Source organism: Jaculus jaculus, chromosome 3, assembly GCF_020740685.1.
Source record: "Jaculus jaculus isolate mJacJac1 chromosome 3, mJacJac1.mat.Y.cur, whole genome shotgun sequence".
NCBI lineage: Eukaryota > Metazoa > Chordata > Mammalia > Rodentia > Dipodidae > Jaculus > Jaculus jaculus.
Genome location: NC_059104.1, coordinates 121,715,944 through 121,728,098, shown reverse-complemented (window position 1 = coordinate 121,728,098; position 12,155 = coordinate 121,715,944). Strand labels below are relative to the sequence as shown.

The window sequence follows — 12,155 nt, the reverse complement described above, 5'->3', positions numbered from 1 at the left end:
GAGCACTTGGAGCACATGGACACCAAGTGGAGGTTGCCTACTGAAGACAACTAGAAGGAAAAGAGGGATGGAGGGTGACAATTTGAGGATCGTGCTAGGGCCAAGATGGGGCCATTTCTTGTGTTTTGTGTTTGGGATTTTTTTTCTTGTTTTTTTGAGGTAGGGGTTTTGTTCAGGAGGAGAAGGAGGGAGTGGAGAGGGCCAGAGTCTGGAGAAACACCTCTGTGAGGCCTTGCCGAGTATGAAGAGATGGTGTTGCTTTTGGAAGCTTATCTTTAAAATGCTGTCATAATTAGCATGTTATTCTTCCTCACATATCAGAGGTCTGCCCTGCCCGATAGATAGCGTTTTTCCTGTGCTTATCTTTCAGTGGAGGATCCTCTCTGTAACTTCCACTCCTCGAACTTCCTGCGGACTCCAGAGGTGGAAATGAGAGGTTCCGAGGATGCGGCAGCTGGAACAGTGTTACAGCGGCTGATCCAGGAACAACTGCGCTATGGCACCCCGACCGAGAACATGAACTTGCTGGCCATTCAGCACCAGGCTGCAGGGAGTGCAGGACCAGCCCACACCACAAACAACTTTTCTTCCACGGAAACTCTCCCTCAAGAAGACCCACAAATGGTCTACCAGTCAGCACGCCAAGAACCGCAGGGTCAAGAACACCAGGTGGACAATACGGTGATGGAGAAGCAGGTCCGGTCCACACAACCTCAGCAGAACAATGAGGAGCTGCCCACGTATGAAGAGGCCAAAGCCCAGTCACAGTTCTTCAGGGGACAACAGCAGCAGCAACAGCAGCAGCAACAGCAACAGCAGCAGCAGCAGCAGCAGCAACAGCAGCCCCAGGGGCCCCTGGGCCATGGTTACTACATGGCTGGGGGTAGCAGTCAGAAGTCCCGCACAGAGGGGAGGCCCACGGTGAACAGGGCCAACAGTGGACAGGCGCATAAGGATGAGGCACTGAAAGAACTGAAACAGGGCCATGTCCGCTCCCTCAGTGAGAGGATCATGCAGCTGTCACTGGAGAGGAATGGGGTCAAGCAGCACCACCCTGGCCCTGGGAGTGGAAAGGGGTTCAAAGCGAGTGGGGGGCCCTCCCCAGCCCAGCCTACCAGTAAAGCGCTGGACCCTCGTGGTCCTCCTCCCGAGTATCCCTTTAAGACCAAGCAAGTGATGTCTCCGGTGAGCAAGAACCAGGACCACGGACTTTACTACAGTGACCAGCACCCTGGTGTGCTCCATGAGATGGTTAGGCCTTACCCTGCTCCCCAGCCTGCGAGAACAGAAGTGGCCGTCCTGAGGTACCAGCCACCCCCTGAGTATGGGGTTACCAGGTGATTATAGCTCAACTTTGCAAAATTCAGCAGTTGTTAGTAATTATGAGAGGCAAGTTAGGCTGGTGTTATCAGGATTTTCTTATTTTCTTGGGCAGAATATTTAATGAGCCACTTTGGGGTCTAGATATGTGTGGTAAGACAAGGGAGAGGGTAGCTGGGGATTTCTCCTACCCTTGCAGAGGGCAGCTAGAAATGTAGGGAGAAAGGCACTCTGCGGTGAGTGCTTTCAGGCCTTGTGCTTAAAGGCCTTTGGAAGAGCAGCTTTTCTGACTGGCTGTGTGGAGAGCCTCCAGATTCCTGGAACAGATTATTATCCAGTGGTTTTATAGCCTCTTCACTGTAAATCCCTCTGTTCCTTCTTTCTTCTACTGCTGCCCAATTGACTCTGACACATCCCACATTAGGTGGGTGTACTAGTTACTTTTCTGTGACCAAATACCTGACACACAACAACTTATGAAATAATTTATTTTAGCTCATGGTTTGAGAGGGTAGTATCCATTTTGGTGGGGAAGTGTGGAAGAGTTCATGGTGGTGACAGCATATAGCTGTGACTCCTCACATCTCTGGGGACAAGAGGCAGAGAGGGAATTCTGGTTCTCAGTGGCTTCCTCCTTCCCCCCCTGTTTATTCAGTGCAGACATCAGTCCATGACATGGTGCCACCCAAAATGAGGGTGGGTCCTCCCTTAGATAAACATGCCTGGAAATATACTCAAAGACATGCTCAGAGGTGCATCTCATAGGTGATTTCAAATTCAGTCATCACAGTGGAGAATGCCAGCTCTGATTCATGGAGTCTGGCCAACCTTGATACCTCAGATAAGCAGAAGGAGTTCTTCATAACATGTGCTTAATCTACTACAAGCTTTTCTTGCCCCTTTATAGCTCCTTAGATTGCAGGAGAACTTTAAACTCAAGATTGTCAAGTTTCTGGTCTTTGTGTTGCGTTGATATACTTCACTTGTTTAAAATATCCCAGGATCTTAAGTTTATATTTCACACACCCCCCCAAATATTACCTCAGCTTTTCAAGAGCTTGATAAAAGGAGAAATGAAATGAAGTCTCCTTCTTCCTTTCTGGTGTTTCTGTTTGTTAAATGACAGTGCATAATTTGGACCATCCTGCTTTGTGTCATTGACAATAGCTGTGATGTGAATTTAGAGAAGCAAAGCACGTCGTGGAGGGCTACCCAGCTACTTATGCAAAGTGTCATTTGCCCCAAAGTTACAATGGTAGAAAGAAGCAGAAAGGTGTGAAGGATTAGAGCACACTGCCTTTTTGGCATCCAGATTGACCTGATACATCAAAATGTCTGAGAAGATGTAATAGACAGGCCATGGAGTCTGGCCACAGAGCTGTGAGGCAACTTTGTGAGCCCAGCCATGATATGCCAGCATGGCTGTAGCAGAAAGGCTCTTGGCTGGCTGGGTAAACAAAGGTGCATTCACACTGCCTTCTTCAGACACCTTTGACACATCCCGAACACCAAGGATTGAACCTGAGACTCAGCAGTGGTATGGGTTATTCAATTTATTTGTGACCTGAGAGACAAGTGTGGACCCTTTGAGTTACGGTGCCCCTTCTGTCCCTTTGTACTTTAAGGGGTATCTCTTAGTGCTTAGTAGTATTGATATAGGAAGCTGCAGGCATGGCACATAATGAATGCAACATAGACTACTGGACCAGAAGGAGAGGTCTGGGCTGGTCACCCAGCCCATCATGTTGCCTGATGCTGTAAACGTGTTCAGGAGGTAATGTACATTTGGTGATTTGGCCCATTCATTACATTTGGATTGCTTTATGCTTAGAGACAGGTCTGAAAAGACAAGTGACAGACCTTAGGGGAAAAATAAGAATTCAGATTTATGGGTGGAGATGGCGTAGTGAATAAAGCACTTATCACACAGTTGTGGTGACCTGAGTTTGGATCTCCAGAACCTACATAAAGCTGGATATGGTAGCATGAGTATCTGTAATCTTCACTGTCCATGATGAGAAGGGAGGAGGAGATTGGAGAATCCCTAGAAGCTCGTAGCCCCAGCTGACCTGGCATATTCAGTGGTGAACAAGAGACCCTGCACCCATAGTTGTCCTCTAACATGTACACACACACCATGGCACTCATGCATCCACGTTGACACACACAAATGCATACATACAGATTAAGAAAATAAATTTTATTTTATTTTATATTTTGTTTTTTCAAGGTAAAGTCTAACTACTCCAGGCTGACCTGGAATTCACTATGTGGTCTCAGAGTGTCCTTGAACTCACAATGATCCTCTTACCTCTGCCTTCCAAGTGCTGGGATTAAAGGCATGTGTATGCCCAGCTAAGAAAATGAATTTTAAATTTTTGCCCTTGTATCTGAGTACAGACCCTGTCACCTGCTCTAGTGTGCTAAAGATGAAGTTGTCTTATAGATGTTTAGATCCTTTATGGAGCATCTGCTGGTCCAAGGTCTGTAGGCTTACAGCACTGTGGTCTTTGCTGTGGGTGCTCCCTTGTGGCTGGTGGGGTAGAAGCTCTAAGAATAGGGTCCACAGGAATAAAGAGGCTTGAGGCTGCTTGCAGAACACAGCTTTTTGTTTTCCCCTTGATCCATTTTGCTTTTCCCTCAACCTGAAAGTGAAAGTAGATGGAGTGAGGACAGAGGGGAATTAGGTTGTTACTGTGGAGCCATGCCTCCCTCCCCCTCCTGACACAAGCATTTGCTGTTAGTTCTGTGGAAACCGTGCGTGAAAACTAAAGATGCAAAAACATTCCTTTTAATTGTCTGCTTTCCTAACACTACCACTAACACAGTGTATAAGTAGATTTTTTTTTCATGTTTTTATTTATTTACGAGAGAGAGAGAGGGTGGGAGGATGGGTGCGCCAGGGCCTCTGGCCGCTGCAAACGAATTCCAGATGCATGCACCACCATGTGCATCTGGCTTATGTGGGTACTGGGGAATCAAACGCGGGTCCTTAGGCTTCACAGGCAAGCTCCTTAACTGCTAAGCCGTCTCTCCAGCCCAGATTTTTTTCATGTTTTAATCACAAATTATATTCAGTTAAGTAACTTAGCTTTTTATAGTAGCATTGATTCACAAAGTTTTTCTATAAGCCTTTATTATTTTCATAACTATTCATTTTATTGCTGTCTTATACTTTATAATGGACTTAATTTATAGTTTTCCTATAAATCATATAATGAGCATCACTGCATGTTTCAAATTTTCCAGTCTGGCTTACTTCTTTAGAAATCAGTGTTTAAAAATGAAATTGTGGTGAACATTCATTGACTTCTGATGTTGAACAACTTTGTAAAAAAATTACATTGCCCATTTTATTGCACTTGGCCAACATTTGTCACTGTAATTACAAAAATGTCACCAGTTTAAAGGAAAAACAATGTGCACTCCTGACTTTAATCTGCAATTACTTGCTAGGCAAAGTTGTAGGTGGCATGCTTTACTCGCCAGGTTTATTTGATCCTGAAAATATGCTCATTATGTTTTTTGTTCATGTGACTTATATACTTTACTGGGTTCTATATAAAATAAAACCTGTTTTCCTTAACACTTGTTCCTATTTTCTATTCCAAATAGGTAGCACTGTGTCACCTTAGTGGGAGACAGTGGAGGACTGTATGTGACAGCTGTGTTGTCCAGAGAATTGAGGGTTTTTTCTTTTAATATTTTATTTGTTTATTTATCAGAGAGAGAGAAGCAAATAGATAGATAGATAAGCAGAGAATGGGCACACCAGAGTCTCTAGCCACTGCAAATGAGCTTCAGATGCATGTGTCACCTTGTGCATCTGGCTTATGTGGGTACTAGGGAATTGAACCTGGGGACTTAGGCTTTGTAGGCAAGCACTTTAACCACCAAGCAATCTCTCTAGCCCAAGAGAACTGAGTTTTTACCCAGGGCTTAGTATATGCAGTCATTGATATGGATTATACTTCTTTATCTTTACAACAAATTTTTAAATTTATTTATTTATTTTATCTATAACTTCTATAATTATAGACAATAAACCATGATAATTCCTTCCCTCCTCACTTTCCCCTTGTCAACTCCACTCTCCATCATATCCCCTCCCCTTCTTGATCACTCTCTTTTATTTTGATGTCATCATCTTTTCCTCCTATTATACTGGTCTTGTGTAGGTAGTACCAGGCAAGGTCATAGATATCCAGGCATTTTTATTTTTTATTTTTTGGTCTGGAAGAGTGTATTGTAAGGAGCCCTGCCCTTCAGTTGGCTCTTAAATTCTTTCCACCACCTCTTCTGCAATGGACCTTGAGTCTTGGAAGGTGTGATAGAGTTGTTTCACTGCTGAACACTCCTCTGTCACTTCTCAGCACTATACTGTGTTTTGGGTCATCCCAGAGGTCATCACCATGTGAAAAGAGAAGCTTCTCTAACCAAAAGTGAGAGTAGCATTAATATATGGGTGTGAACATTATGAGAAGTGCTTACTGGGCAGTTTGGTTAGCATAATATATGTATTTAGCCAGACACTAGTAGTTGTTACACCCCTGAGGCTCATGACTTCCCCTGTCATAGGTTTTCAGTATCAGGCATATATTCCCTCCTGTGCAATGGGCCTCCCATAGAAATACAGAGTGGTTGTTTTCCCTCATAACAGACATGTTGGCTCAGTTGGCCTGGATGGCCCAACTTAAGGCTTGCATTGTCCACTGTTGTTTATCTCTACTCATCAAACTTCTCTCTCTCCCATGGAACTGCATGCAGTATAGCTTCTGGTCTACAGGGAGGAGGTTTTCAGCTCAGCTCCAGCAAGATTTCTTAGTGACCTTGCAGCCCAAGCAAATGGAGTCTTCAGCAATAGGGTCTTACCATCTATTCCTGGTGGGAAGCCAAGGGCCTTGGCAATAGCTTGCAATGTTTTGTGGGGTATTAGGGACCTCCCTGGCCAACAACTCACTGGAAGGTATACCATCCTTCACACTGATGATGTTCTAGTAATAATCTGTGGCTTCTGGATACACCATTGTCAAAAAGAGTAGGTTTACACATAACTTACTCATACCCTGTTAAATTTCAATTAACCTCCCCCCCTGCCCTTCCTTTACTCAATCTCTGCCCTGACCTCACTTGAGCCTTTCCACCCCCAGTAATCTTGTTCTTCTACTTACTTATATACAATACTGTCCTCTTAAGTTCTCTCCTCTCCTTCCTCTCTTATAGCCCCTTTCTAGCTTACTGGTCTCTGCTGCCAAGTTTTATTCCAACTCACATACAAGTCCATACATCTGTAGCTAGGATCCACATATTAGAGAGAACATGTAGCACTTAGCTTTCTGGGCCTGGGTTAACTCACTAAGTATAATGTTTTCCAGGTCATCCAAATTTCATAATTTCATTTTTCTTTACCACTGAATGGAATTCCATTATATAAATGTGCCACATCTACATACATTATCCACTCTTCAGTTGAGGGACATCTAGGCTGGTTCCATTTCCTAGCTTTTTACAACATTTTTTAATATTTTGTTTAATTAATTTATTTATTTGACAGAAAGAGAGAGAATAGGCAGCCAGTGCTTCCAGCCACTGCAAACGAACTCCAGACACATGTGCCCCTTTGCACATCTGGCTAATGTGGGTCCTAGGGAATCAAACCTGGGTCCTTTGTCTTTGCAGGCAAAAGCCTTAACTGCTAAGCCATCCCTCCAGCCCCATTTACAACAATTTTAAGAAATGATTAATGTTAATCTTAAAAGTTTTATTTGTTTACATTCGTGTTTGTTGGCATACCAGTGTCTCTTGCTGCAATCAGATGCTCATCAAGCTAATACCTGGGTGGTTTTGGGATTGAATGTGGGTCACAGGCTTAAAAATCAAGTATCTTTAACCCCTGAGCCTTCTTCTCAGGCCCCTAAGAAGTGGTACTATTAAAGTACCATTCTTACATTAGATAAAACAGGGCTAGAGAGAGAGATTCCAGTAACAGAGTCATGGCTACAGGTTGGTTGTTCAGAAGCCAGGGCTAAGCCTTGAGCCTTTTTTTTTTTTTTTTTAAGTTTTATTCATTTATTTAATGGGAGGGAGTCAGATAGAAAATGGTCATGCCAGGGCCTCTAGCCACTGCAATTGAGTTCCAGATGCATATGCCACCTTGTGTATCTGGCTTTAAGTGGATACTGGAAAACCAAACCTGGGTCTATAGGCTTTGTAGGTAAGTGCCTTAACTAATAAGCCATCTCTCTAGCCCTCAAGCTCTTTCTTTTTTTGTTTTTTTGAGGTAGGGTCTCACTCTGGCTCAGGCTGACCTGGAATTCACTATGTAGTCTCAGGGTGAACTCTTGGCGATCCTCCTACCTCTGCCTCCCGAGTGCTGGGATTAAAGGCATGTGCCACCACGCCCGACTTCAAGCTCTTTCTTTTTAAAAATTACACATATATGTATGTATTTGAGAGAAAGAGAAAAGTACAAGTCCTCCAGGGCCTTCTGCCACTGCAGACACATGTACCACTTTGTGGGCTTGCCTTTACATGGGTACAAGGGAATTGAACCCAGGCTTTCAGGTATTATAAGCAAGTGCCTTTAGATACTGAGCCACCTCTCCAGCCCTGAATCTGGAGTGGTTTGTTGTACATGAGCCTTCCACCAGTTAAACATTTGCACTATGCATTGTGGTGGAAGCACAGACTTAAGTTTTCACTTGGCATGACTTACCTGGTAAATTTCTAATCAATTTAAAGAATCTCACATGTGGGGCTGGAGAGATGGCTTAGCGGTTAAGCGCTTGCCTATGAAGCCTAAGGACTCCGGTTTGAGGCTCGGTTCCCCAGGTCCCACGTCAGCCAGATGCACAAGGGGGTGCACGCGTCTGGAGTTCGTTTGCAGTGGCTGGAAGCCCTGGCGCACCCATTCTCTCTCTCTCCCTCTATCTGTCTTTCTCCCTGAGTCTGTCGCTCTCAAATAAATAAATAAAATATGAACAAAAAATATTAAAAAAAAAAGAATCTCACATGTGGTATCCAGATTGTGTGCTGCCCACGTCTGTGTTGTTTAAGAGAACTAGAATACTGATTGAGACGCTGGGAGGAAAGCCCTCCAGATCTCTCCCTCCAGATGTCTAGTGACTGTGGGAGTAAGCTTAACCTTGAGGACAGCTATAGGTTGTGAGCTGTAGACTGCCACAGGTTACTTTCATCTGGAGGTGGGAATCAGGGGTCATTGTATATACCTATTTTCTTGAGGCATCTTTAGCAGAATGGGTCAGTCATGGGAGATGTCAATACTAACTTCAGATTAACTTCTACTTTAGGCAGTATCAGTTTGAAACATGAATAGGAACACCTTATAATACAGACATGGAGCCCATCCTGAGTCCTATCTCCCATTTCACATGTACCTCTGTGATTGCTCATGCTAAGCTGCACTCTGGCTTCAATGCTGGGTGTATGTGGAATCATTAGGATGGCCATTGCTAATTTGCCACATTGTTCCAGGCTGTTCTCCCAATTTTATTCTTTCCCTTTTTCCCGGATTGTCATTTGCCATATTCCTAAAGAGTGTCCTTGGATTTTATTTTATACAAAAGAAAAATCTTGTCATTTTCTGGGGAGGAAATTCACAGTGCCTTTTTTATAGGGAAATAGTGACTGTGAGAACCCGTCAAACCATGGCTCCATATTTGACTGTATCATAAGAAGATTTGGAAGCCTTATCTACAGTGAGTTAGAAGTGGCTACAAAAAGGGAGGAGAACTAGGGAAGCATGTGTGTGCTTCCAAAATGGTAACCTGTGATTTGTAGTTTATACAGTTATGAAAATGAGCCACTATCTGGGATTAAAAGTTAAACCAAACTTAGGCCTTTTTCTTTAAAATGTATCATTTCCCTTAATGAAAATGAGGCCATGTAGCCCAATTTAAATCCTGCCACATAAGCATGCATTAGAACATCAACATCCTGGACTCCAGTGTCAGCTGGGTGTGTTGCCACATGTCTGTCACCCCAGGACTTGTGAGGTAAAGCCAGGAGGATCAGGAGTTGAAGGTCATCCTTAGCTACATAATAGGTTCAAGGCCAGCCTTGACCACATGAATCTCTGTCTTAAAAATAATAATAATATAAAGAACTCAAGACTGTACTTAGCATTTAGGCTGAAATCTGACTGTGTAAGCCAAGTGAGATATCTTGTGTGTCCTGAGAATAAGCTCTGCAATGTGGGAATTTAAAGAAGCAAGGGTCAAGTTCAGGTTCCCAGGAAAACTGACATAATTCCAGCTGTAGCGCATTACATGAGTGACTTCTCCGAACAGAAGAACTGCCATTATCCACTTGCACAGCGGGGATTTTGATCTTAGATAATCTAACAGTCAAGTCTTAATTTGGACATTTAGGAAATGTACGGTGTATACATGACTGAAAGGGAACAGGTAGTGTCTCAGTTACTTTCTCATTGCTGTAAACAAATTTCTGAACAGAAGCAACATATGGAACAAAAAGGGATCAATTCAGCTTACAGTTTCAAGGGGTGGTTTTATGGCAGGGAAGAGAAAGCAGGAACAGGCACCCACTCGTCACATGGTCACTTTGGCAGGCAAAAAAGAAGTGGGCTATAATACACAGGATCTCAGAAGTTAATGACTAACAGTAAATTCACATGGCACCACAGTTTCATTGGCAGCAATTTGCCAGATACACCTACTTTCCTTGATGACCTAGTCTGAGGCAAATACAGGTTATTTTTTTCCCCAAATTTTATTAACAAGTTCCATGATTATAAAAATTATCCCATGGTAATACCCTCCCTCCCCCCCACTTTCCCCTTTGAAACTCCATTCTTCATCATATCCCCTCCCCGTCTCAATCAGTCTCTCTTTTGTTTTGATGTCACGATCTTTTCCTCCTCTTATGATGGTCTTGTGTAGGTAGTATCAGGCACTGTGAGGTCGTGGATATTCAGGCCATTTTATGTCTGGGGGGAGCACATTGTAAGGGGTCCTACCCTTCCTTTGGCTCTTATATTCTTTCCGCCATCACTTCTGCATTACACCCTGAGGCTAGGAAGGTGTGATAGAGATATTATAATACTGAGCACTCCTGTCACTTCTTTCCAGCACCATGATACCTTCTGCGTCATCCCAAGGTCACTGCCATCTGAAAAGAGAAGATTCTGTACCAACAGTGAGAGTAGCATTAATATAAGGGTATGAACATTAAGAGAAGTGCTTACTGGGCAATTTGATAAGCATAGTATATACATTTAGCAGCAGACATTGCACCCCTAGGGCACATGACTACCCCTGTTTTAGGTTTTCAGTATCAGGGATGTATTCCCTCCCATGGAGTGGGCCTCCAGTCCAATTGGAGGGCAGTTGGTTTCCACCATGACAGACATGCCACTATTGCACCCACTGGCTCATTTGGCCTAGCTGGCCAAATATAAGGCTTGCAGTGTCCACTGTTGAGTATCTTCACTGGGGATTTCTCTTTCTCCCATTTAACTGCATGTAGAATGGCTTCTTCCAGCTTTCTGTCAGCTGGTCTACACGGAGGAGGTTATCAGCTCAGTTCCAGCAGGATTTCTCAGTGTCTTTGCAGCCCAAGTATGTGAAGTCTTCAGCAACAGGGTTTTACCACCTATTCCTGGTGGGAAACCAAGGGCCTTGGCAATGGCCTATAATGTTTTGGGGGCATCAGGGCCCTCCCTAGCCAACAACTCACTGGCACTGAAAATTTTCTAGCAACAGTCTATGGCTCCTGAATGTGCCATTGTCCAAAAAAGTAGAATTCCATATGATTTATTTATATCCTCTTAGATTTGGATTAGCCCTCCCTCCACCTTACTTTACTCAATCTCTTCCTCTGACTTCACTTTGGGCCTTTTCACCCCCATTAAAATGCAGGTTCTTTTAATCCTATCTTAATACTAATATTAACTCTCAGATCATTGTAAATATATCTGATTCTGCATATATGTAGATTACAGAATGGCTAAGAAGGGTTAAAGAGATAAGGAGTTTCAAAAGAGACCCCAGAGGCCAAAGCTTTGCAGTTGATAAAAATGTGGAAGAATCCATAGAGTGAGACGAAAACCAGTTGGAAGTCTCAGCAGAGCTGAGACTACTGTTGCAGTTTGGCCACTGCTGGGTTACAGGTTGAAGCAGAGCTGTAGAGCTCAGTCCAGTTGCACAGGCAAAAGGGCAGGACTCGGTTCATATGAACAAATACGCAGACAGATAGATAGGAGGTCCAGATGGGTGAGCAGACTGAGAGATGGCTACTTGAGTAGGCCATATCAACAGAAGGGGCTGAGTTGAGCTGAAGTGCCTGGGACAGTCAGGAGTTCTTTGCTTATAGGTCCATAACATACTTTGAGTTTTGAGTTGACAGATTGTAGACATCACAGTGCCCCCTTCCTTATGGGGTCTCACTGAAGGAGTCATACCTATTCCTTAGTCTTGTGTGTCTGATAAGTTCTTCCTGATAAGATTTATTATGCCCATGTGCTGCTATAGACCCAGTGCACCATTATACATTTATAGGATGCCCCCTTTCTACTGACAGGTGTAAGTCAATTATTAGACTAGGCTGCATGGGTGGTATCAGACAGATGGTGCCATTCTGTGTGTCTATCCAGGTACAAAGTCATCCTTCACCCTCAAAATGGAGTCAGATTTTATTTGTAAAATTGAGTCTCTCAGGGGCTGGGGAGATGGCTTAGTGGCTAAGGTGCTTTCCTGCAAAGCCAAATGACCTAGGTTCGATTCCCCAGGACCCATGTAAGCCAGATGCAGAAGATAGCACATGCATCTGGTGTTCATTTGCAGCAGCTGGAGGCC

At 43.8% G+C, this 12,155-nt stretch overlaps 1 protein-coding gene across 4 annotated transcripts in view; it reads left to right on the top strand.

Annotated features, from left to right (window-relative positions):
• The window catches only part of Amotl1 (angiomotin like 1), a 143,741-nt gene that overhangs the window by 63,420 nt on the left and 68,166 nt on the right, over window positions 1-12,155 (top strand). For all 4 annotated transcript variants that reach the window (XM_045146458.1, XM_004661926.2, XM_045146457.1 and 1 more), the window contains one exon: window positions 371-1,337. In XM_045146458.1, the coding sequence (XP_045002393.1) occupies window positions 430-1,337 (908 nt within the window). In that variant the 5' untranslated portion in view covers window positions 371-429. The remainder of the gene's footprint in view (window positions 1-370; window positions 1,338-12,155) is intronic.